At 41.9% G+C, this 27705-nt stretch overlaps 1 protein-coding gene across 5 annotated transcripts in view; it reads left to right on the forward strand.

Annotated features, from left to right (window-relative positions):
- LOC119498079 (microtubule cross-linking factor 1) overlaps window positions 1-27705 on the forward strand; it is a 93714-nt gene that overhangs the window by 22836 nt on the left and 43173 nt on the right. For all 5 annotated transcript variants that reach the window (XR_005209042.1, XM_037786568.1, XM_037786569.1 and 2 more), the window contains exons 4-5: window positions 22940-22999; window positions 24957-26330. Coding sequence is in view for 4 of the 5 variants with exons in the window: in XM_037786568.1 (XP_037642496.1) it covers window positions 22940-22999; window positions 24957-26330 (1434 nt within the window). In the remaining variant the exon portion in view is untranslated. The remainder of the gene's footprint in view (window positions 1-22939; window positions 23000-24956; window positions 26331-27705) is intronic.

Here is a 27705-nt window from a genome sequence, read left to right on the forward strand (position 1 = left end):
CATGGGTCACATAGGAATATCCAGCGTATGATTTTGACACTTATACCTCGACTCTTTCACACCAGTGACCAGGGTCGGACCGGGGTTATCTGACCCATGTTCAATTCAAACTAAGCCAGTCAACGCAGGTTAATCCCTGGTCATCGTGACGATTCAGATACGACCCGGGTCACAACCGGGAGCAATACCAATTACACGTCTGGAGGATTACAGATAGGGGATGATAGTGGCATCATCAATGTGTGCAAACATTTAAAATGTCACAAAATGATGCATGTTTTGGGATAATATGGTGTAAATATAGCACATGCAGCATTTACTCCTTTTGTAAAATGTTAAAAAATGTTATACTGTGTTATATGGAGCTGTAATGTATGCAAAAACAAACAGACAACATACCCATTTACATTATCTATCAATCAACACTCATGAACCTTTTTTCCTTTGTCTGCAGTACCCATTTATCATATTGGACTGCATTGTGCTGTGGGGTACTTTGTCCATTGTCTTTTGCTTTACAAAAGGATTACAGACACTTATGAAGACTAAAATGCATATTTCACTCACTCTACCAGAGAAGAGCTTCATCTAGATAGATTTAAAAGTGCTGCTGTGTTTACATATTTTGCACTCTGCAGACATGTAAATCAGCCTGAATATTAAACTTTATTGTTTTATGTTTTGTAGACATGAGTCATGATGTGTCTCGATTCTTCTTTGTTATCATCACCAGTTTTTTTTAATAATATAGAATTCCTACCACTAATCCCTGCCATGACTAATAATAATTACTTTAAAGTAAGAGTTTAGTGAATGGTATTTGGTGGGTGATTTTTTTCGCTTTTCAAACAATTTTTATTGAAACGTTGGTATACTAGTGTATATATACAAAAAGAACGAATAAAAACATTTGCAAAAGTAGGATTAGATTAGATTAGATTTATTCTGAACATGTAACAAATAAAATCAATAAGTATTATATGTTTGAAAAGGAAGAAGCCTTCTTCTTCTTCTTCTTCTTCTTCTTCTTCTATTTCTTCTTCTTCTTCTTCTTCCATTTAACTGAGAGATTCTGTGAGGCACCTTTTAACGTTGGACACTTCCTTAACGCCTGTGATTCCTCTCAGCGGGAAATCCAGTACAGCTGAGGGAGGAAAACCTCCACAGCTTCAAAAACACCACTTTACCTGGTGTCTGTACCTACGGACACAAACCCCATGATATTATGAACCTCCATCTGGGCTGATAACAAGTCTAGGTAACGAGCCTCTAGATTGCTGTGGGCCTCCGCTGCCACCTGGGCTCATAGTTCGTTATCTGTTACAGTGCTCTGTGGTGGCTCGGTGGTCCGCCACCGGGCTTTGGTAATGACGCAATATTTCAAATCCTTTATTGGCTCCCCTCCTACCATTTTCAAGCCACAAAAGACAGCATGTGTGCAGAGGCGAGGGTCCCTCCCTCTTATTACCAACCTATTGTGAACCTTTTGACACACACAAGGGGACAGTGAAGTACTGGGTGGCGGGAAGTGCGGGGGTGAGGACGACCTCATTATCAGCCAGCTGGACGGCCCGCCGTCCACTCATATACCCCCTTTAACCCTCATCCCCCCTCCCACACCTTCCCCCAACCCTCCTCCACCATCCAAGCTCCTGTCACAGAAGAGAATAACGCTCTGTTGTCTGGTTCCCATTAGTGAGCAGAAGAAACATGCAGCGCCCCGAGGGAGGATCCAGGCTACCTCTGCAGAGTCCCAGATAGACTGATAGAAGTTTATGATCATACGGTTATAAGGCTTTATCTATCCCTGCCTTGTTACCATAGACACCTACTTCACAATCAGAGAATGGAGACTCCAGACTCTTGAAAAACAACTTGGCTCATGCTAATTAACAACAGTAGATGATCTTAGAAATGGCTGCAGTCCCTAGCTAGATGCTAATCACGGCCTGAAGGATAATAAACTGAAGATAAAGGCTTAATTAAAGCCCGGCAGCCATCATGTAAGGCTGTTTACAGAAACCAACTAAATAGGCTTATTGTGTTTTGCACTGTTACACTGGAATGAGATTTGATCCAGTGAATTCAATTGTCTGATCTTTATGATTCTATCAAGATATTTTTTATTTCTACATTATCTGTTATCATGACCCCTGAAAGACCTCTGCTTCTTATATGGGATGTCTGAAGGTCTGACATTGTTGAGATATATACTATATCATGTTTTGGATGCACAGACAATACTTGTAATGAGATCAACTCTGGGCAGCTGTGGCTAGAGGTAGAGCGGGTCGCCCACCAATCGGAAGGTCGACGGTTCATTCCCCGGCTCTTCCAGTCCATATGTCGAAGTGTCCTTGAGCAACTTACTTAACCCCAAATTGCTCCCGAAGGCTGTGCCATCTCTGTGTGAATTAGTACTTAGATTAGATCCTGATGGCGTTCCTTGTATGGCAGCCTCTGCCATCAGTGTATGAATGTGTGTGTGAATGGGTGAATGCTGACATGTAGAGTAAAGCTCTTTGAGTGGTCAGAAGACTGGAAAGGGGGTAGAGCAGGTTGTCCACCAATCGGAAGGTCAGTGGTTCGATCCCCGGCTGCTCCAGGTCACATGCCGATGTGTCCTTGAGCAAGACACTTAATCCCAAATTGCTCCCGAAGGCATAGCCATCGGTGAGTGAATGAGTATTTAGATTAGATCCTGATGGGCAAAGTTGGCACCTTAGTAGCCTCTGCCATCAGTGTATGAATGTGTGTGTGAATGGGTGAATGCTGACATGTAGTGTAAAGCGCTTTGAGTGGTCGGAAGACTAGAAAAGCGCTATATAAGTCCAAGTCCATTTACCATTTTACCATATAAATGCAAGTCCATTTACCAACTGATTGTCGGACCTTTAATGGGATATTTTTGACAATAATAAAAATGTATAATATCATCAGCCTTATCCTTTATGCCAACAGTTATGTTGTCATGGTAATGTTACTGATAAGGGGCTGATCACACCGAGGCATGTCGCTACGGGCGCCGCCACTTCAAAAACGCCTTTGCAAAGCACGTTGGGGAAAAACAGCGAGGTGCGCCTGGGGGCGTGGCTGCGTGTGCAACTGGGCGATCAAATATGATTAACAGAAAAATGTTCTCTCTCTCTCTCTCTCTCTCTCTCTCTCTCTCTCTGTAGACAGTAGCCTACATGAAACTATCATGACATGAGATATTGAGTTCCCCCTTCCCTCTCACATACTCCGTAGCTAGCTTACTAGCTAGCCACATCTACCGGCATCAAAACAGGAAGCCAGTGGTAAAATAGTGAAGCGTGCCTCTTGTTTGATTTGATTTGGATGCCTTGGCCAAGTGTGACATTGACGAGCAGTGCGACTCAACGCCTGGCGCTGAAAAGTTGAAAATATTTTAACTTTTATGCACGTCTAAAAACCGCTAGAAAAACACAGCGCACGGCACTTGCGCCATACCATAGGAAAACAAGGGTTTTGCTGCTGACGTGTTTCTAGCAATGCGTTTCGGTGTGATCAGCCCCCGGATGTATAATAAGACCCGGATACGGCGCCGCTGCTCAGCCTTGCGTCCAATTTTGCCAAGTGACCACTCGCAGTATTGCATCAAAAAATCCCCCTGCGGCCCAAAAAACATTTTCCCCATAGACAACCATTATAAAAGGGACGTCTGTAAAACTGTTGACAGGACGCCTTGAACTACAAACAAGGTTGTTGATTAAAGCCCATGAAAACTTCAAATCTTGAGTATTTCTCTACACACGTTAAGGTCACATATATCATCGTCTTTAACTCCCCAGTAAAGAGAAATAAGCAAACGAAGACGCTACTGTCACTGACGATGCTTACGTTCGCTCACTTTCTAACCACAACACACACCTCATTCATTCATTCAAACCTTTATTTAAGCCTCGAAAATCATTGAGGTTTCCCTCATTTGCAATGATGTGGAGATACAGAGAAATACACAGAGTTAAGCAAAATGAAAAGAGGACAATACTCAGTGAAAACAGTTGCACACTGAGGTGAATTAGTGTGAGATCGTCTTGAATTGTCCAACAGTCTACTGAGGCAAAAGCCGATTATCTAGCAGCTACCAGCAATCACTCAGATTCCATCCTACTGATCTAGTAGTAGTAGTACTCAGTAGTAGGTTTTGGTCTTTTCATAGGATTTGTTAACAGCAACAAAGAGATTCATTGTGTGTCACTTTGGACAAAATCATCTGTCAAATCAAATACATTTTAAGATATAATAACACCATCTTTATCCTTTAAGTCTCCTTAATCTCAGCTGCACCAGCTACAGGTTATATGAAAAAAAGAGTTTATCCGTGTTCTTTACATGTCTGAGCCGGTGATATTTGCTATGACAGGAACAGCATGGGCGATGTAGTATCTCTTTCCACTTGTGATTTGTCAGCATTATTTTGCCCGGGGGCTCCAGTCAAGTGCAACTCTCCGATCTTATCCGTCACCGCTGTACATCATGATGAGAGCAGAGCGACATTCGCCCTCACCACATGGCTCTCTCACTCTATCTCTGCACATTACACACCACTGGCTCGCTGCCAGCCTGCCGTCCCAGAATACTCGGCGGACCTGCTACGGAGTTTGCAGGCAGATGACACGGCAGCTCTTCCCTCCTCCTGGCCTGTCTGAGCCACAGTGTCATTTATAGCTGTTAGTGTTGCTCCACCAACGGGACGACTCTCGTGACACATTGAATTTGTTTTTTTTATAGCCTCCACTTAGAGTCACGGGTGTGAACTGTTGTTGGGAGCTCTTTAGAGTAGATGTGCTTTAGCTGACCTCCAGACAGAGCAGTGGAGTGAATGCCTTTCAGATGAATTTATCGGTCTTTTTTTCGTCACCTGTGTCTCCCTTGGGAAGCGTTCTGCCGAGTCTGCATGTTCTTTTACAGCATCGTACTGCAGCTCATTCATAGTTACACACATTCCCACCTGGGAGCTGCCCACTACTGTCTCCTGGCTTCACCAAGGGCTATGTGATGTCTGTTGAGGGGGAACTGGGCTGCTCATTCATATTTCTTGGTTTCAGTGTTGATTTTATCCTTTTCTTACCTTTAGGTTATTGCTGCCGCCTACACTTTTACTCTTTTGCGGGCCGGCTTTAGCTCAGTGGGTAGAGCGGTTCGATCCCCAGCTCCTACTGTCCGCATGATGAAGTGTCCTTGAGCCAGACACTGAACCCCAAGTTGCTCCCCGGATGCTTAGGATGGGTTAAATGCAGAGGTCACATTTCATGTATTGTCCTGTATGTATGTATGTATGTACAGTATATGACAAATCTAATATAGTATAAAGTTTTAAAGGTTTTTTTATTGTCACTTTGGACTAAAAGGAATGACCACACTTTTATCTAATAGAGTTAATCTTTGTTGTTGTATTTTTGTGCCTCATTTGAGGGCCAGACAATCAGGATTTTCCAACCAGGACTATACAGTGAGAATAAAAGAGGGTTCATAATATTTTGGCTGATAAATTGGTAAGCCTCTGTTGGCCTTTAAAGCAACAGTGTGTAACATTTTGGGGGGATATATTAGCAGAAATGGAATGAAACGGAGGAGTGAGTGGAGGGGTACTCAGTTGGTTGCAATCTGCAACCACACCACTAGATGCCACCAAATCCTACACACTGTACCTTACTGTAAGTTTGACAATATGCTTATTTGCTGAGCGTTAGATAAGAAAATCAATACCACTGTCATATTTGAGCGCTAAATATGAATCTACAGCCAGGAGGTGATTAGCTTAGCATAGCATAAAGACTGGAAACACAACTTCGGGAAGTCTGTTCACCAAGAAATACTGTAGTTCCAGCAAATTTTCTTTAAGTTTTTCTGTTGGTAGGTGTATTTTTGAGCCAGGCTAGCTGTTTTTACAGAAATAGCTCCAGGTGTGTCAGTCTGTTAAACTTGCTTCAACCTCCAAAACCCCCATTTTTTACGTTTTGGTTTCATGTGGTGGTCTTTATGCTTTTACAGATGCTTTTCCATCCTGTAAATAAAACAAATCAAGGGGAAACGCTAACGTTAATTTACAAGTATGTTTTTGAACATTTCGTCATGAAAATAGTTTGGTTCAAATATTTACAATTAGTACACTGTGTCACAATACAGGAAACCCCACCTATGCAGTACAGCCAACACTTTATAAAAAGATAATAGGAGCTGTTTGGAAATACTTCTTGTCTCAGGGCTGGAAGTCGGTTAACAATGTACTTGTTCACAGATGTTCATCCCGCCTGACGTCCCTTTTATAACAGAAATATCAATCACCGATTCCCCCTTCTGGCCCCTAGCAGTCGGGGACCCGTCTCCCTGTTAGACTCCACCACCGGCTCCCTCATAGAGCCACGGGGGGGAGAGAGGTTGCCAGTTCTGCACTTGTCAACCCTCCACATCAGCGAGAGGGCTAAATCAAGCCACAGCAGCTCACTGTTTATCGTGGCTGCATCTCGTCTGTTTGTCTAGTCTAAAGATCTCATTTCATCGGATGATATATTACATATGGTTAACAAAATGATTAATAGCAGCAAGACAGGTTTGTAGTTAAATTGCCTGAGTAGTGATCACAATTAACAGCAGCCCTGTTCTGCTCTTGGTTGTATTTGGGGAAGTTTACGCTCAAGCAAACTTTACTCAAGTTAGAGTTTTTATGCCTCCACGCCAGCAAGGCATTATGTTTTCGGGTTGTCTGTCCATCCGTCCGTTTGTCTAGTCCATTCTCGTGAACGTGATACCTCAGAAATGCCAGGTGGAAATTTCTTAGAATTTGGCACAAACGTACACTTGGACTGGAGGAGTCCACCAGATTTTGGTGGTCAAAGGTGACCTCACGTCCATCCCATTCTCTTATCGTGAACACACTATCTCAGAAACGCCTTGAGTTAATTTCTTCAAATTTTGCACCAACATCGGACTCAAGGATGAGCTGATTAGAGTTTGTGGTCAAAGGTAAAGGTCACTGTGACCTCACAAAACACATTTTTGGCCATAACTCAAGAATTCTAATTATGACAATTTCACCCGTCTAAGATAAAATGATGAATTGATGACATTTTGGACAGACAGATGGATGTAAACTGCAACTTTACAGGTTGGTGGAGAAGGCATACAACTGTGAGGCTGTAATTCTAACTTTTATTATTATACTTAGGCTAAAGGACTATCATGTATGCAGCAGCCAAGAGCATAATAAATATCCCTTTTACAGGATTTGCATTTTAAAACAAATAGAAGCATTAAAAAGTCAGTCTGAGACGGCGTTGTCAGCCCACCGTTTAATTAGCAAGCTTAATTAGCTAGCTGATAACATCCGCCAACAACACTTGTCATTTCAGCAACCGGCGATGTTGACGGCTGGAAACGGGAAGCCTGCTTTTGTCTACATGTAAAATAAAATTGTTTTAAAAAATGACTGAGAATTTCGATGGTAAATTTGCCATTGTTATCTTTGTAATCTGCATATGTGCTGTGCGAGAAAGGAAAGCTTAGCGAAGCATTAATTGTGATTTATCAAAGTGGTAAACTGTAACAATCACTTTTTATTTTTGTGAAATTGGTGTTTTTTTTTTACTCCACTTAACAGACAACGTCTGTTAATCAAACAGTGCCAGAGCAGTAGTGTTGTATCTTTTGTCCTTGGATTTTCAGCAAATTAAGTTGAGTTGTTTGTAGAATATCAAGAGCAGGAAATGTTAATGTCATTGTACTATTTAAAATGTAACCGTATCCACAACACTGAATCAATTTCTCAATCCTCTGTGTTAAAGAAGCCCTCGCTCCTCGTCTCAGTCCGTCTTTTCTCAGGTCCGATTTTTCGATTTGCCTCAAACCGTCCATTACCATGGCAGCCAGTGATGGGCAGCCCAGCCAGGCGATGGGTCATTAATTACTGTGAGGAGACTTCCTGCTTTACTACTGTTCACAAGGCAACCAACCAGTGTAGCTTCTGACTGCGAGCCAGCAGAGACATCTTTACCGACCTGAGATCAAAAACATTTGTATTTAATTAATACTGACTTTTCTTATACACAGAGGTGTACTTACTAAAAACGTGTGCACTAGCAGAAGAAGCATGAATAAAGAGCCCTCCAAGGGGTCACAAGATATACCAGAGGGGGTCTCAATATGATTTACAGGATTGGAAAGACACAAAATTACTGTATGTTTCTGACTTTAATCAAATATTTTCTTGTTTCTTGTGAAAAACTTTTGCCATGAATCTTTGCATGTAAACTATTAATTAAAAATCAATAGTGTTTTTGAGAACCTATAAAGTGATACTGTGATACTCAAGAGTATTGATATTTTCTAACACCCTTACTGAGAAGGAAAAATCACATTATTGACATATGCAACAATGACAAGGGGTTGCAAGTAGACAGTGTTTCATTTTAAGAATTCATAACCATTGACTAGATAATAATAATCAGTAAAAAAAACCCTGAAGAAATAATAACCTGAGGATTAGCATGATTTTAAGAGAGAATTATTCATTGGTGTTGGCAGCAGAAACAGCTGCTTGTCACACGTTTCTTTTCCTTATTAGTGTAGGCTGAGTTATGTGTGCGGGTCGCACACTCCCGAGGCTGATGTAAGAGGGCTCTACATGCCCTCCCTCTTATCTGTCTCCACCTGGTCTAATATGCTGTTATCTTCACAAAGATAACACAGAGCCTTCACTACCTCTCTCTTTGCTTTATTTAATCCTCTTTTTTTCTACTGCTTGCTTATCATGGAAGAGTCCCAAATATATCACCACAGCACTGTGATACAGGAGTGTTGCTTTTCCTCATCATTTATTATTTTGGTTTATATGCAGAATATGCAGATTGCTTTAACACACATTGGGCAGAGCTTTAGTTAAAATGACAGAACAAAAATGAATGTGTGTGTCATAGTGGGACCTTGAGGTGGAGCCGGTTGTAATTATACATTTCAGAGGAGCTAAACCTGCTAATGGGAGCACTCACTGAAGTGTAGCCTCGCCTCCCTCCCGCCCCCTCCTTACCGTGGGATCTGCCGATTCAGCACTACGCACTTGAGGCATTTGAGAACCAGTTTGCCTGCAAGTTAATGTATCATGTGTGCAACACACACACACAGAATGACTAATCAAAAGGCTGGTCTTGTGTTAAACCTGATTCACTGTTGAACACTGAATTGTTTAGTCTTTATGATCTAAACAAGCTAATTATTATTAGAAGCTAATTACCGTGTCCTGTTGTTTCATTTTAAGTCAACATGAAACAACAAAACTGCTCTGTTCTGTACAAGGGATTAGTAGAAAAACTCCTGTTGAATTTCTCACAATTTATTTCACCTAAACGTTGTCTCAATCTTGTGTCTTGTTTGGTTTGCGCCAGTTGGCGCCGTGGCATCGTGTTTTCTGCGAGCAGCATGCCAGGCTGTCGGGTTGCTCAGGGAGATTTGTAAAGCGTGAGTGACACGCCCCATAAAAGCTCTATTGTGTTGCTCTTTAATGCATGTCGGGTCTCAGACTGAGGGCATGGCCGGCTTAGTGAAGAGGAACAGTATGGGAGTGACCCTCCGCTGCTCACACACAACCTCCTGCAGACACACACACACACATCAAATTATACACACACAGGCGGACGTATTGTGCGCATGCTGCAGCACAGGATGATGTATAACCTGTGCATGTCATCATTCGCTATAGCTGCCAGTGTCGATTCCTGAGAGAATTAATGTTTTCTCAATGTGCTATAGGGCCTCCAGGTCTCTAGTGGGCAACCAAGAATAGCAGCACTGTTGCCACCTCATATAACACTTGGTAATTGCCACAGGTTTACTGCAAAAGCAGCAACAAGCTTGTTGTATATTATAGTGCAAATGTGCTTCTTACTGTACTGTAGGTCTTTTTTTTTTACCATTTTTATGTCCATCAACAAAAAATTTTCCCCTTTCTGTTATCAAGATATCTTGAAAACGTATAATTCAATTTGTTTGAAATATGGTTGACAGATAGTTCTCAGTCCAACAATCAGTTAATTCGATTTTCGCGATGATACGGATCATGAATTTCCCGTATTATACGATTAGCACATTTCAGCCATAAATATTATGCTGCATTCAAGGACTGGAAGAAGGATCTGACATCTAGGACTTTTAAACCAGCGACTGAATATAATTTAATTCCCAAACAAATTCATTTTATCAACCAAATTAACCTAAACAACAAATGATAAAAAAAGGTTGGTTGAAGCTTTGTTTGGGCTCTACAGAGCGTGCTTTGTAGTCCCAGAGAACAGAGGTTAGAGCATCTTTAGCCTCTGTACTGTGACGTATTTCACAGTGAAACGGAATATTTGAACATTGTATGGTTACGAATTCTTCGTTGGTTGTTTCATATCATCCGGTGGACGTATATCTGCATATACTGCCCGCGCTGCAGTGACAAACAGCCACTTGAAAATCGGCAAAGTTTCCTTTGAATGAATTAGACCTCTGCCCCATTGTTTTGGAAATGAAAACAATGTTTTTACCCACTAATATCCAAACACAAATATCTTCATATTTCTCCATATTGTTCTGTTAGCTACTAAAATCCACAAATGGTGAAGTGCAGTTTTATCTGTTTTATAGAAGAGAAAAGACACAGATTTGATGGGAATTTTAATGAAAAAAATACTCTGATACTGATTTTTTTTGACATACTGTATATTTGGCATATAATGAATGAATGAATGAATTAACACAGGGACACAGGATTAAAACTGGGAACGTGTTTTTTTCATTTCACAGGGACTTTAAGGATGCATTACATTTTTCTAAATTTATAAACATTTCATGTTGTAGGGTATCTTAAAACACACAAACCAGCACATTTACCATGGTTAGAAACACTCTCCACACTCTGCTATTGAGAAATGTTGATCTAAATGGAATTTGTAAATTTGCTTGGCCTCCAGTTTTGTTGCTTGTAGCTTTCTCAAGAACCGCTTATCCAAACAAGATCACATTCAACACTGCACTTCCTTTGGTCCTCAGCGATACACCTGCCAAGTGTGAAGTTGATCGGATGAACGGTTGTTGAGAAACTTGAAGGACAAACATACAGACACAGACTCCTTACATTATAGACTGTTCAATGCAGGCAGAGTTAGTTTCATGGTCTAACTACTGAATGATGTTTTTCATTGTTCCCACTAAACTCGAAAATTCTTGAGTGCTTTTGTGATTTGAGAAAAATAAAATAACACTACTTTTTAACATAAATGGCCTTGACAATAAAATAAATCAGAGGATATCTAGCAACCAAAGACACTAATATGCTTCATCTTCCTGCTGTCTCTACAAAAATGAGCACTTCAGATACTGCAAGTGTGAGGGATTTTTGTCTTTATATGGCAACAGTTCAAATCAATCTTAGGTATAATGTCTTTATATCAGTGGATTTTTTTTGGCCACTTGGGGGGCCAGCGGAACAAACTGTAGACATAACACTCACCCCAATCACCTTATAAAGTTGATATGGCGAACGTGTTAGCAAATATCTGCTTATTTACACAACCAACAGACACGGAGCAACATTGGCATTCATTTGGAGTCGTGTTTGTGTCCACCTGACAAATGTAAGTCTAATATTACAGCCCGGTTGCACGGAAAGGCGTGTGAATGACACGATAATGTAATACGAACGCCGTTCATGCTTTAGCCCTGTCTTTTTCTTGCCATGTAGTCTGTACTGACTGCAATGTAATGATGTAGAATAAAAGGGGAGAACGACTGCTTATGGTGGGCGGGAGGTTGAGGTGGATGGGTCCAACAAACAGGACTTTCAACCAGGAGACCAGGGTTTTGTCTCTAAGTCACATTTGTGCCGTTTGTGACGCGTTTTGTGATGACGTTTGTGACGGGTTTTTTAGTGACGTTTATTACATGTTTTTCGTACTAATGTTACGTTGTTTCCGTACATATTTTACTTAGTTTACGTACTTATTATAAGCTCAACCATGACGTATTTCCTAAACCTAACTAAGGGGTTTTGTTACCTCAACCTGAGTGAGTGGTTATGTTGTCCCCTGCTGGTACTGCACGTTATTACACGTTTGTAATATTCACACCTCGGCGAGGCAAAACATGACACTGACGCTATCCTCTGGTGGACAGGTGGGTCTATTACATGCTTTGTCATGATATCGGGTTGATTATTCACTCTCCTTCTAGCTCTGTTTTTGGTCTCTACCAACTCCTGATGGAAATATCTGTCTCTTTAGCTGCTAAATGCTCCACTAAGTTCACAAGCTAGTTGCTAACTTTGTTTGTCTGCTATACAGTGGGTTGATCAGAGCCTTTGACTGAAAACAGACAAAACATGACACCGATGAGATCGGTCATGTTGCAAAACAATGAGCTGGGAAATGCTAAAAAGCTACGTAGAGCTATGTAGACCCTCTCACATTACATATAGTCATTTGATTAATTGTTAATATAAAAACATTTATTAGTGCAGCTCTAAGATCATCTGCAAAGGATCTATGTGATGTCTAAGAGCGACTTCATTCTCTGCTCAGGTAGACATTACTCCTCTATATCTTTACACAGCAAATAGTTGTTTGCTGCTATATTAATACACTACATATTGTATAGAGAACCTTAAAATTTGATATGTGGGAAGTTTGATGTGCAGTCCCTGCTGGACTTGCATCCTGTCCAAAGCTCTGCTCCTGCATTCATAAACATAATTCTCTTGGTTCTTCTAACAATAAGGATTTCACATTAACCAGAGAGGTGGAAAGCGATCTCTGGAAAGCTATTGATGTCAAGATGCAGGGGCGATAGAAAGGCCAGAGTCTGTTTACAAGAAGCTCATATCCGCTGGGGATGGCCTGACATTGGAGTGACCTTAGAGAGTGCTGCATTCAGCCTGTCTCACTGCCAAACATATGCACACACTGGCAGACGTCTATAAGCCTCGCACACGCATGCAGCAGGACTATAAAGTAGGCACTGCAAACCATGCACCCACACGTTCTCAGACACATGTGGGAGACTGATGGCTGCGGATATACACGCGTGTGCACACAAACACACGTGTGCACGCCGGCTGAGCAGCGCACTCTACTGGATTACTTTAACTCAGTTAGCTTTGATTGGTTTAGGGCTTTTTGAAATATCATTGCCACAGCTATTCGCAGTAGCCTCGCTATAGCCTGTACGAGGGTTTGTGCACCATTTTCAACATCAAATTGAATTCCTGTTGGTTGCATGGTTCATGTTTGGCTGATGGAGCGTATCCAGACGCTGTATATTTAGACCGTACAGAGGCCTTCTGCAGGTGCTGCAAGCCAGAGATTGATCATCCTTATAAAAATAACACTGCGCCGTAAATCATGGAGCTTTAAAAGAAATCGCTTGTGCGTCCAAATGTGTCCTCGGCTGGAGAAAAAATTAAATTAAATGATAAAATGAGAGCATGTGTGACACTTATACACATTCAAGTGTGTGTGCTGTATTAATTAATTTATTGGAACGGATTACAGTCCAGATTGAGCGCTCATTCACCCAGATCTCACTAATATAATCTGCCTCTAAACATTTCATAGCGACTTATCTCTCTGAGCTCTCCCGCCGGGTGAGCAATATTTATTCTGTTGTGCTGGAGTCTTAGGCTCCTCTGTCAGGGTTGAGAAGGGGTTTATCTGCATCCAGCGGCCCGTCGCAGCTCCTTTTGTGCTCCAGTCCTCCACCCCCACCCCCCCGTCATCCCTCCATCCCTCCCCGTTTCACTGGTCACACACCACACTTCCTGTTAAATCCCATTACCAGAGCCAGACGCCGCTCTCTGCACTGTGTTACAGTCTTCGAGCAAAATCATAAATAGGCCAAGCTGTTGAGTACAGATGCTGCCGAAAATACACTCGCTGTGTTCCCATTCTTACTCATCCTCCACCCCCGAAATATTTTTTTCCTCCCCACAAGGGGATTTTGTTTTGGTGATGTCACTGGGCGATGTCATCCAGCACTTGTTCCAAAAATGCCTCAGTGTCTTACGCAAACAGGCGTGTCAGAGTACACAATATTCTCCTTTTCCCTCGTGAACGCACCAGTCTTTCCAAGATCATGTCGTGAGATTGTTGCAGCAGCATGTTTCTGCTTTTCAGCCTCGAACGTCACCTACTGAACGATGTGCTTTTACTCATCTGTTGAATATATTCCCCCGAGTTACACTAATGGATGTCGGAATCACAAACACACACCGTAATGGATGGCTTGTGACACCACACTAATTGTGGTGCAGAGTAGAACAATGCTGGAGGTAATTGTTGAACAAATTGTCAAATGCATCATGCACATTCCAGATGTCACCGTCTGATTGCTTTACTTCTACATACTGTACACACCCAAACACGGACACACACACACACATACACACACCCATGCATACACATTTGTGGCTTTGTGGGAACTGATGTTCTCATCCTGATGTACCTAAACTTAATCCTTACCTCGTCCTTAACCACCTCTACCAACCTTCAACTTTAAGACAAATCCTGACCCTGAATTTACCTTTAATTTAAACTTAACTTTAACCCAGACAAAATCCTAATTCCGATTTTACCTTTTCCACTCCACCCCTCTTTTTCATAGACTCATTTTTGTATTTTTTAGGGGGGCACAGGGGGTCTTTAGGGGGAGATAGCAGGTCAACAGTACATGTCACATAGAAGAGGTGTACATCATCTGAACACTGGGAACCTGAAGATTAATTTGAGATGCAGCTTAGCACTGTGTGTCAAGTTGTTCTAGTCATTAATCGGAATTAATGAATCAAATGATTAAAATAAATTATGAAAGTGTACAAGGGCTTGGAACATTATGATAGAAGTATCTGATGGCCATCCACATGCTCTATTATGTCTTATAAGTTGTTGCAGCAATTATTGGGGTGATGCCATGAAGTATAAAGAGCAACAAACGTCACAAAGGGAGGAGGTCGGGCTGGATATGTGGGTCAAAAAATGCCATACTCGAGATGGCTGTTCGTACCCTGTTACCTAAACCTAACCAAGTTGTTTCCTGTGAAGATGGAAGTTTATTTTGAAAGGACCGTATGCATGTAATGTGCCAGAATTGACACCTGTATCCCGGGTTGCTGCATCCAAATTCAAAGCTTAAATCTACCTCAACCTCAATTTTAAACTTAATAAAATCTTGATTCTCATCTTAACCCTCAACCATAATCCTCACCATAAGTGAGGCCTTTGAAGATGTTTTTCGATGGCTACAATGACCTCACCACCGTCTCACCGTCTCTCAGAAGGACAGAACCACACGCCCCCTTACATTTCAGATGTCCGTCACGGGTCACATGTTGATGGGAATGGGAAAGAACGGAGGAGAGAGTGAACGAAGGGAGAATAAAACCAAGTAGAAAGGGGTGTGGGTTCAGGAAGGAGGTGCAGGAGAAGGCCAGAGAATACAGTCAGTCAGTCAGTCAGTCAGTCAGGGCCCACAGCACCGGGTTCATTCCGTCCCAGCAGGGTAACGACTGTATAACTACAATCTGCTAATCCCGCGGGCTGGCAGAGGCCCAGGGGAGTAAAAACCAGCCTCACCAGTACTACAGCCAGCTCCCACACCAGCTGGAGCCGCCTGCCAGCCTGCATGACTGCATGACTGGTTGCCACTAACCCGTGCTAACAGGCTTGTGAGAGCAGTGCATTCAGATGATGATGAAGAGGGATGTTTGTGCCTGAGTGCTTTTTGTTGGTGTGCATGAGTGCAATTGTGTGTTAAAGTGGAAGAAAAACAGCCACACAAGGAACAGGGAAATAAATGTGTGAGTGTGTGTGTTCAAATCAGGGAAATCTCCACGTCAATATGTGGAGCAGTTGTCATGCACAGTAGCTGGTAGTGTTGTGCAGTTCGGGCTGCAACTAACGAGTATGAAATTATTTTTAATTATTAATAAATCACTTCATTATTTTTTCATTTCATTTGGTCTATGAAATGTCAGAAAATAGTGAAAATGCCCATCACAATTTCCCAGAGCCCAAGGTGACACCTTAAAATCCTTTAAAAATCCCTTCTTTTGTCCAACCAACAGTCAAAAACCCAAAAAGATTATCAGTTTTCAATTATATAGAATAGAAAGAAAGCATCATCCTCACATTTTGAAAAGCTGGAAGCAGCAAATGTTTTACATTTCTGCTTGATAAGTGACTGAAATGATCATTTAATTATCAAAATTTGTAAAAATCGAGCACTATTGACAATAACTCAGTTTTTTCGCATATCTTGTATCGTGATTATATTCCATTGACCAAATGAATTATCCCAAGCAAAATGAAATTAAAAGCTAACAAATGAGTTATCAGTTTTTTTAATTTTTATTTGTAAAGCATTTTTTGATTGCATTGAACATCCAGTTGATTATTTAGCATTTTATTTTATATTGATCCCTGGGAACTCCACTGATTTTACACTTAAAATCTGTATATAAAGTTGTATAAAGCCTTTTATTGGAGTTGTGTGAAGCCTCAAGTGATGTCACTTTAATCAGCTGAAGTCAACAAGTCTGGTGATGTAGAGATGGAAAGAAGTGAGTTTACCGGACCTCCGTAGCTCCTCATCTCTGCTTGTAGCTAACAGCTCTAGGTTACATTACGGTTTTTGCAGATTTCAGATCAGATTTTGTGGGTTACCTTCTAGACACGACCCCCGTATATCTGACAGAACTGTTGGCGGTCTGGTTGCATTGTGGGTAAAGTAAGCGCCAGGTTTAAACAGGGATGATGAATGCATGGAATAAAAGCAACTATATCCCTGGTTCTGCTGCATGAATTTTAATCTCTTTTTTTTTAACTGTTCAGTGCAAATCTGACAGGAGTGCAATTTTTCCAACTGTACATCGTGAGTCCTACAGCGTTATAAGAGTGCAGTGCTAAATCGGTGGAGTTATCTTTTAAGGGAAATAAAGGGAAAGGAAGGAAAAAATAAGCATACAATTGGTGTCAAAAAGCAATGTCAGAGAGTAGTGGTGACTCAGGAAGAGGCTGAGGTTTAGTGTTTAGCTTTAAGGCTCTTCAGTATGGAGAGACACACCATCTGTTACAGGGATCAGACCTGTAACCCTGCAGCTAGAACCTCTCTGTTGCTCTTCTGTATCTCCTATTTCAGTGTTTATGTGATCCCGCTTTGTGAAATGCTAATCATATTGATCCTGTACACTGTGATTAGGACTGAGGGTGTATGAGTGGGTTGCTCAACTAAAACTCAAATCTACTCTCTCTAGTGTGTATTTACATTATTTCCCAGCAGCATTACTGACAGTTTTAGCAGCTTGCTTTCAACAACTGATAAAGTAACAACTTGTCCAAACAAAGTTCATAGAAGTATCGTATATCGTATCGTATATAAGAAGTGGCCGTAGTCACCGTGACATCACCCGTTGGTTTGTGGACTGTCGTTCTGAAGCCTCGAGTTTGGCATTTTGGCCGACGCCATCTTGTTTTTGTGTAACCAGAAGTGACACGAGAGTGGGGAGTTAAGTACAACCGAATCATACTGTGAAAGGGTTAAAGTTGTAAGACGAAAAACGGACAACTCCCAGACCGGACAACGCCGTGGTAGTGACCTGTTAATCACAAGGTAGCCATACCCTAAAGCATCCCCTGCTTTATGGTCTATTTGACTCTAAATGCGACCATCATTTACTAAATGAACATCATGCTGTATTGAAGAAGACTTGAAACTAGCGATTGAGACCATAAACTCATGTTTACAATGTTTACTGAGGTAATAAATCAAGTGAGAAGTAGGCTCATTTTCTCATAGACTTCTATACAATCAGACTTCTTTTTGCAACCAGAGGAGTCGCCCCCTGCTGGCTATTAGAAAAAATGCAAGTTTAAAGCACTTCTGCATTGACTTCACTTTTCAGACCTGAAGGTTGCCGACTGGTGTAGCTATAGCTGATGCTTAAGTTCATTAGGAGACTATGATATGCTCGGTGTTCAAGCAGTTCTATTTTCAATGATTTCCTTATATATCAGTGTGTTTCGAAATACAATTAAAGTTGTAGACAGCAGATGTAATTAATAACAAACAATTAAGAGGGTAACTTCCATGAGTTCTTTCATTTTTAAAGGGGACATACCATGCACATTTTCAAATTGCTTTCACAGTTTGTGGGTTGGTAGGCACGCCAGATACTCAAATGTATGTGCACAATCACTGAAAACGTGAGTTTTAAATGATAGGTCCCCTTCAAAAGTATCAGCAACATTACTCATGAAGAGGTAAATTTAAGAACATTTTGACTAACAGGTAGGTAATTGGCTTAGACAAACGATTTTGATCAGTGTTCTTTACTCTCCGATCACACGGTTGTTTGACTTCTGCATACAGTAAACAGGGTTCCCTGGTTGTGAGGAGTTTTGCACAAGATGCCGTCTAATCCGCTGTCTCCCCAGAGAGATTAGCTCTGTCACCAGGGCTGGGAATTAAACCACGACTGGTGTTGGAGATACTGACACAGACACAAAGCTGAGACTGAACCGGAGGGGGGTTAGGGGAGAGGAGGGGAGCTGAGACGGGCGTGGATTCACACATCTGTTGTAGCAACAAATAACAAATAACTGGAGTAAAACGTGAAATACAGTCTGTCATCATCAAATAAAAACAATTTGGAGAGGATTCCCGAGGTTGAAGTGAAATCGGTGCATTGGTGCAGTTTGCCATGAGGTTAACAATAACAACATGTCATGTCATTTTGACATGTAACTATAGAGTTCTCCAGGGATGATGTGTTTTTGTAGGCCAACCAGGAAGTTAGCATCACCCTGGTTCCCTTAACAAAAATCCCAATGGGATTTTTCCATTGTGTTTTGGATTATTGCAAAAAATAAGCTCTGTGGCAAATACACGTTTAAGATACTTACACGTTTTGTTCTCTAAGATGATCTCCACCAATGAACACCACTTTTATCATTTTTGAAGCGTAAATTCAATCTCCAGAAGGAAAAAGGTAATGTTAGTCTATAAACAAACTACACCACGGTCGCATGAACGCAAGAATGCAAGAATGCAAGAATGCAAGAATACACAACGAAGCTGTAAAGGCGGACGAGTCGGTGAGATGACGTGTAGTAGTCTCATTTAGCCACTTGTTAGCAACCGCATGTTTTAAGACACGTAAAAGCTTCAAAATTCACAAGTGGGATATTTATTGATGTGAAAAAAGGAGGTTAGATACGCTTCAACCGTTTCACAAGGAATAGTAGGCCTGTACGGTGCTCACAGAATAGGGCAATCTTGTAACAGAAGAGACTTAAAGACCAGGTCCAAAGCACACTGGAGCACACGGATTTAAAGCAATCAACTTTATTAGAAGACTAGCGTTTCGATGCCAACTGCGTCTTCATCAGAGTCAAACCGATCTGAGACTCACATTCTCTTAAATATTTTTTCCAGCCAATGCTGAATCAATTCCCAATTAGGGGAGGTTATGCAGGAGAATGTGAGTCTCAGATCGGTTTGACTCTGATGAAGTTGGCGTTGATACGTTAGTCTTTAATAAAGTTGATTGCCTTAAATCCTTGTGCTCCAGTGTCCTTTGGACCTGTTCTCTGAAGTCTCTCCTGTTACAAGATTTATTGATGTATTCTATATCGTAGAACAAAACGTTAAAATCTCTTCAGCTTGTACAGTATTAACCACAGACCTTATTTCAGGCATCCAACTAAAAAAACATTAAAAAAAAACAGTGGCTCTGAGATGAGGGAACCGGAAGTGCTAAAATGCTAACTCATTTCCAGGTTTTAGGATTCATTCCTGCACCACTCTATTTGGGACACCCTAAACAATTGAACTTGACAAGTTCCATATGGGAACAGACATATCTGTTTACTTTCCTTTGAAGGGAAAACCAGGTAGTTTGTTCCGTGACGAGATCTCACTAATCGTCAAACACATCATGTAATCCATGCTAGGCAAGAGTTGCCCCAAAAGACACCATGTACTATCAACCTTTCTGCATTCAGCTCCTGGTGGACTGCTGCCTTTGAATGCACCAGCAGAGGTTGAGTTTGGATCAGACACAGAAACTTCAAAAAGAGACTGTGAAGGCAACAAAAGGGCAGAAAGAGATGCTTGAAACTCTTCTCTGTATGTGTCAGAAATTCTGTGTTTTCTTCAGTAACATGTAGATGAAAGGCAAATTAGAAAATATTGATCATTAAGCACACTTTAGCAGAGAACTAAGATCTTTTGAGCAGCAAAAGAAAGCTGCCTTAAGTGCGGAATTTATCATAAAAAACTCCAAGGTAAAATGTGCCACAGAGCTGGGCAAAATATAAGGCCCAAATCATCTCTTTCTGTAACTATGACTGCCCACAACATGGTTATGTTCATGTTTTGCTGCTGTTTCTAAGTGGGCGCTCCCTTCCTGTCGCAGAGCCAGCGACTGAGTCAAGGTCCATTCCTGCTCCGGGCAAAACAGGTTCACCCTCACACTTTCCATCCGTCTGGCCATGAATGATTCACACTGTCCTACTGGTCTATTTTATCTGGCAACAGAGCTTGTACAGTGAAGAGTTTGCTTTATACAAAGTTTAAAAAAATGAGAGAGAGGTAGAAGAAGACCGTTGTATCTTTAAACAGCAGCAGCTGCAACACTGATGAATAATAATTATTCTGTTCACTGACTGAGGTCTTTACTGGAGAGAATTAACTTCAATTCAAAATACTTCATTCATCCCTCAAGTGGCAGTTTAAAAGTCACAATGGCAGTCGTACGAGGTCAGATCAGCAACATTCCTATAACAGTTTAATCACAATATAAGCCTGAATTGAATGCTGTCACATTAACGGATCGGCACGCGAGATGCTTTTGCGTTTAGCATGCCAACCGATCACGATACTCATGTGTGCCTTTTTGGGGACATGTTCAGTATTAATCTGTTTAAGGGATCAATAGAGTTAACAATAAGTTCTGTTCCTTTTGACAAAGGGATATAAGAAATTAAAGTTCAAATGCTTTAAATCAAAGACATACATATAAGTCAAATAATTGATTTATCAACAACAATTTTGATAATCATTAGTCTTTTTAAAGATAGGGTTGGTAATATCGATATTGATAGGATCCAGCCAAAACAAACGAGCCCAGTGTTGCCAACTCTCTTCCAATGAAAGTAGCTAGCAGCACTAGCTCCAAAAGTTGCTAAATCTAGAGAGAAAATTATCATGATCAACGTGAACAACAAACGTGGCTCTTGTTAGTACTCACATCCGTCAAGCTACTAGCTTGTGGAAGACTACGATGATGCGCAATGAGTGCCAGGCAGAGTGCGCGCAGAAAGGCAGGTAGCCCGTGCAATCATTTCATTCGTGCCAAATGAAATGATTCAATGGGTTTATTACAGTCCTTTTTCTTTTTTTCGTGAGAGTATTTGATTTGTTGATTGCTGTCGGGATGTAATGAGAATTTATTCATTCATTTATCAACAAAAAATGCAAACATTCACTGCTTCCGGCTCCTCGAATGTGATGATTTGCTGATTTTCTCAGTTTTATATCATTGTGAATTGAATATCTTTGTGTTTTTGGACTGTTGGTCAGACAAAACAAGACATTTGAAGATCACCTTTAGGCTCTGGCAAATTGTGATGTTTCTCACTTCTTTTTTTGTTGCATTTTTTAACAATGAATCCCAAAAAATATATTTAAAAAATCATTCACTGCAGCCTTAGTAGAATGATCACAAATGATTTGTAGAGTACTATGAAATACGATTGCAACCCTGACATCAGAAATATTAAGTTATGCTTCCTAGAAAGGAAGGCGGCTTAACTGATCATCTGAACCTTTAAATAACTCTGACAGGGCAGCAATCTGTTCCTGGAAAAAAGGTTCACACTTGAAAGCTCTGCACTCTGCATTTATAGAGGGGGATTTCTCCCTCTCCCTCTCTCTCTCTCTCCTCATTTCCTCTCACCTCTCCTTTCTCTCATCTTGTCTCTGTCTTATAGAGCTGCAGCTGATGGCAAGAGAAAGTGCACAGACTTGATAAAAATGAATGATTTTATTAGTCGCTAAGACTAAGCTGGCGTGCAGAGGACCCGGTTTTATCCGGGCTTTGCGTGCGATGCCTAGCACAGTATTAGCTACCGGACAGATTTCCCCACTGGACAGACAGATGCTTTCCCCCCAGAGCGCCGTGGAAGCGCCATGTGTCACTGAATCTGAGCCGGGATAAGACGTCTGTCACACTGAGCTCTGAATGGAATCTAAGGCGCCCTGGTGCATCATACGACAGAACATCCTCATCATCTCTACTCTCAAGTTTTTCTGGTCTTAATGTTGAGCAGAATTGCCTGAATGACGATTTACTTTACAACATGTAAATCAGTAGTAGTTGTGCCCATCCACTCACTCGCAGTAAGACTGACATGGTAACCAGATGTTGGCCTCTGTTACAGGCCATTACCGTTACTACGTGCATGAATCAGACAGTAATCGTGTCACATGATCTGCAGTCTGCATTAGAGTAAATACTTCTTTATTAGACTTTTGACCTGATGATGGAAATGTTATATAAGATATCCATGTAGATTAATGTTCGTCCTGGCCTTTTGCAGAGTCTGTTTCACATCAGGGGCGCTGGCGTACATGCACTGCACCAGTGTTATGCAGCACCATCATTATTATGGCTGTTTGTATAAACACTGGCATCGTGATGTATGGAAATATCAATAGCATCTTAGAAACTGCAGAGATCCTCACTATTGAATTCTTTTATCGGTGTGCTGCGTGTTGGTTTATATAATTTTTCTGTTTCCCTCTTGCAGCGCCACTGAATGTCATAAGAATTTTTTTTAAAACGGTGTATATGATTACATGTTTTACATCCTTCTTCCTCGTTCTTTTACAGACTGCACTGAGGAGACGAGGAAGCAGGGAAGCATTTAAAGACAAGAAGTCTACAAGTCAGGTAAAACATTTAAAAAAAATATTGTTCTGTCCTTTTCCTCTAAATTCAAAATCATAAAATATTGAATGCCAAATGCATTAAAGGATAATCTCGTTGATATTCTATATTTTTATTATTGTCAACGAATCCCATTAAAAAAAGCCAAAACCAACCATTAACTGGATGTAGTTAAACGGCTTTATTAGTTTTGGGCATATCAAAGTTTAAAATTGGAAAGTGGAGAGTATTGAGTTTGTGGAGCAATCTATCAGAGGTGGCGATCATCTTAATAAATTACTTCAGAGAGAGACATATTGGATTTTTAAATTTGATGCTGTGGTGTATCCATGTCTTAAAGCTGATTACAGAAAATATGATTAAAAAAACTTTTATAAACTTGTATAAAACTGTCATTATATCCTGACAGTAGTGCATGAGACAGGTTATCTGTGAAAATAAATCATATTCCTCTGCTCCTCTTAGTGCTCCTATTGTCATTTGCAAGATTTCCCAGCGCCGAAGAAAAACAACCAATCAGAGCCGAGCAGTCTCTGCAGCATCTGTCAATCACTGCTCACGAAACTCTGATTAAACGGTCAAACTAGGCAGCGTTGATCAAATATGAATCTATTTTCTGTTACTGTAATGCCTATTTCTCGCCTCAAATGTCTTCAGAAACATCTTGTATTGTACTGTTTGGCTGTAAAATGAGAAAGGTTGCACCGTCCGGTGTGCGGTGCTTGGTTTTGTCTTGACTTTTCATAACATGGCGGCCAGGTCGCAAAGGAAGGAATCACAACATTCCACTCAGGTTGACTTCTCTTTCCAGCCAAGCCCTGAGGAAGACCCAGTGTGTCGAAATCGCCTTTCTCCTTTTGTATTTTTAACTTTGATACACCCTAACCTAATAAAGGCATTTTAACTACATCCTTAGCTTTTGCCTGGAGTAAACCCAGGAGCTTCCTGTTTTCTATAGTTAAAGATAAAGAGCACCTTGCATTCACCTGTGGTTTACGACTTTACAACCGAGATATTTTCTCTTTTTAATATACATCCTCTGTGCTATAGAGCTCAATTGTTTTCCATAAACTATTAGAAACACTGCATGTGCACTGGGTGACATGTCCCTTCATTACCACGAAAACACAAACTGTTGTTTATTTTGACTCAATCCCACATGCACCGTCTTGCTAATGTAAATACTCACTACAGCCAAATGTGGACGATTAGACTGTTATCAGGCCTTTAAATAGGTGTTATCGGTCGCTATAAGCACCATAGATGTGGGTCAATAGGGGCCTACTACACCCAGTATTAGGTTTTATCATCTATTCACATGGTAGATCACTGACATAAGAAATAAAGGAACACGACAGCGACCTCTACCAACCGTCGTTATTATGACAGAAGCAGAAGTCAGGCGCTGTAGTATAGACAGTCTGAAATTCTTATCGGGTGGAGGTCAGAGGCAATAAATGGGTCACAATACACAGAGTTTCCACCCAGGAGACCGGGGTTCGCATCCCGTGAGCAACCAACAATGTGTAGATGTCTTTGTATTCTCAAGAGTTAAGTTTCACTTTCAACTTAACTAAGAGGTTTTGTTGCCTAAACCTAAAGGAGCCTTTTCGATTGTGTTCAAAACGTAACGTTTCATTCAGTTTTACAGTATGTTAGAATGTGTTGCTTTTAAGTTTCGCTTTCACTTTTACAACATAGTAGGCCCTACTGACCCACATCTATGGTGCTTATAGCGACTGATACGCCTATTTAATGGCCTGATAACAGTCGAATCGGGTTGATTAATCCACCACTGGAAGTAGTCCCCAACAAATGCGCTTTTTACTGTTTGAAAACGTTTGCTAAAAACTATGGTACCTAGCTGTTTGTTGACAATAATAAAAGTATGACATATCATCAGCTTTATTCCTTAAAGTCTTTAATTGCATCATTATTCTCATCCTTATCGCCCTGCTAGGAGGACAGTGCAGACCTCAGGTGCCAGCTCCAGTTTTCCAAAGAGGAGTCCGGCCTGATGAGAAAAAAGATGGCGAAGCTGGGCCGGGAGAAGGACGAACTGGAGCAGGAGCTGCAGAAGTACAAGTCAGTTTACGGGGACGTGGACAGTCCCCTTCCCCTGGCCGAGTGCTCCGGCGGCGGTCCTCACACCACTCGAGAGGCGGAGCTGCGTTTACGGCTCAAGCTGGTGGAGGAGGAGGCGAACATCCTGGGCAGGAAGATTGTGGAGCTGGAAGTGGAGAACCGCAGCCTGCGGGCGGAAAACGAAGACATCCGCTGTCAGTATGAAAGAGACTGCTTTGGGCGGGAACCCTTCTCCAGCATGCCCTCGTCGCCGTACGGTGGTGATGCGCTGGATTCGGCAAGTGAGCTACGTCGCCATCTACAATTTGTGGAGGAGGAGGCGGAGCTGCTGCGCCGCTCCATCTCTGAGATTGAGGACCACAACAGGCAGCTGACATCCGAACTGAATCGCTTCAAGTTCGGCCCGAGCAGCAGCATCTCTGTTGGCGAGGAGGGTAGCGAGGGAGGATTATTTAAACCTGGTAATGGGGGGAACGGCAGCGGGATGATGGTGGAGGAGCTTAAATCAGCCAGGATGCAGATCAATGAGCTGAGTGGAAAGGTGATGAAGCTTCAGTACGAGAACCGAGTCCTCATGTCCAACGTCCAGCGCTGTGACCTGGCTGCACACCTGGGCCTGCGCACCGGCAGCCCTCGAGACAGCGACGCAGAGAGCGACGCTGGCCGGCGAGAAGCCGCTGAGGAAGAGGAGGCAGGGCGCCTTATTCTCCTCCACCCCAAGAGGGAGGGCCCCATTGGGGGCGAGAGCGACTCCGAAGACCTGTTTGAGAAAACGGCAACCACCTCAGGGTTCGGAAGCATCAAACCCTCAGACGGCAGCGAGCTCAGCGCCACCGAACTGGCCAACCGCAGGAGGGAAGAACGGGAGTCGTTCACTAACGTGAAACGCGAGGCGGACAGGCTCGGGAAGACGGTGGACCGGCTGATCACGGACACCGACAGTCTGATCTTTGAGGGCAGGCTGCTGGTGACGACAGGAGAGAGCCCGGAAGGAGAGGAGGAGTCTGGATCCAAACCAGACACGCAGGTCCTGGACACCATCAACACTCGCATGAAGGCCTTCCGCACGGAGCTGCACATCTTCATGGAGAAGCTGGACCATGTAGGGGAGGGGCTGAGAGAAAGGACGGACGATCTGTCGCCCATGCCGAACCTCACAGAGTCCAGCAGCTTCCTGTCCACAGTCACCTCCATGTCCCGGGATTCTCCCATTGGCACCTTTGGACGAGACCTGGTGACGGACTTCCAGGTAGGTTCAATGAACTTCTTGTGGCCTTTTCTACTGTTTTAAAGGTGACACCTCTCTGTACGTTTAGATGTTTTCTTTCTGTCGCTGCTTGGTTCTTTTGCAAAAAGAGAAAAATCAATAATAAGGGAGAAAGATGATGGGAAAAAGTCAATACTTGGGATTTTCTGAAGACCATTGCAAACAAGATTTAAAATCTTTCAAAAGAACTTTAATTAGCATCCAGCCTCAAAAGCATCCCACTTGGTTGTCCAGACGATATCACGTTGCAAGAAAGAAACACTGAAAACAAAACAATATCGCACCAGATGGCTTCATCGCTTTAAACCAGCAGTAGACAGAAATCTTCAGTCTGCAAAATCCTGTCAAGGAGCAGATAGCCACGGGAAAACCAGCTGGTGTGTTTATTAATGTGAGAATTCATTTAGGTTTGATTTAAATGGCCCTCAGCTTGCAGTCATTAGTCGACCATTTAAGTCCAAACTAAACTAAATGAGATCCTCAGTCAGCACTGTGTGCAAAAACTCTAATTAAAGACAGTGGCAGTGCCGTACATCTTCAGCAGAACACATACGATCCACAGCCGTGCCTGTCAATGGGAATCTCATTAAGCTGTAGGCAAATGTAGCTTTTAGGATATTAGGTTTGGATTCTTTCAAGTCTATCTTAATGCAATATCCACGTGCCCGTATGTATGTTGAGAGAGTTGATGGTCACTCACTGTAATCATTCCTCCTCTCCATAGTGGCAGCAGTGTGACTCCACTGTAAGAAATAAGGGAGAAAGTCTTCATTCTGTGAAAAAAATGTATGAAGTGCGCAGATTTTACTCATCAAAGTGTGTTTACAGGTGTCTGAGCACTACTGCATATGTGAATAAAGTTATATAAAGACTTTTGTGGCTCCAGGGGGAGCTGTGGGAAGTCAGATAATCTCGGTTGGAGCTGAAGACTAGAAGTCTGAAAATGAAAAAAAAACTCCTGGTGTGGCGTTGGAAAGAAGTGAGCTTACCAGACCTCTGTAGCTCCTCATCTCTGCTTGAGGCTTGAGGCTCGAGGCTACGTTAGCCGCCACTAGCATAATGCAGCCTTCACATGGAATCAGGCAGATGGTAGACTGCAGACTACCTTCTGGTCGGCATGGGAACGAAATGGCAGGACGGCAAAACGAAAAACATGCATGACGATATGTTGCAATTGTAATGGAATAAAATATGTAATATAAAATGATTTTGTGTCTACTATTTAATGTAATTATACTAGTAATGCGTTTAGCTATAAAATGCAGCTTTCTCTTAATATTCGATTGCAAACTTAAACAACTTTCTCCGGTGTGAGGGAGCTACGTAACGTTCGGTTGTAAATTCCGTTACCGTTGCC

The sequence above is a fragment of the Sebastes umbrosus genome, chromosome 12 (genome assembly GCF_015220745.1).
Source record: "Sebastes umbrosus isolate fSebUmb1 chromosome 12, fSebUmb1.pri, whole genome shotgun sequence".
NCBI lineage: Eukaryota > Metazoa > Chordata > Actinopteri > Perciformes > Sebastidae > Sebastes > Sebastes umbrosus.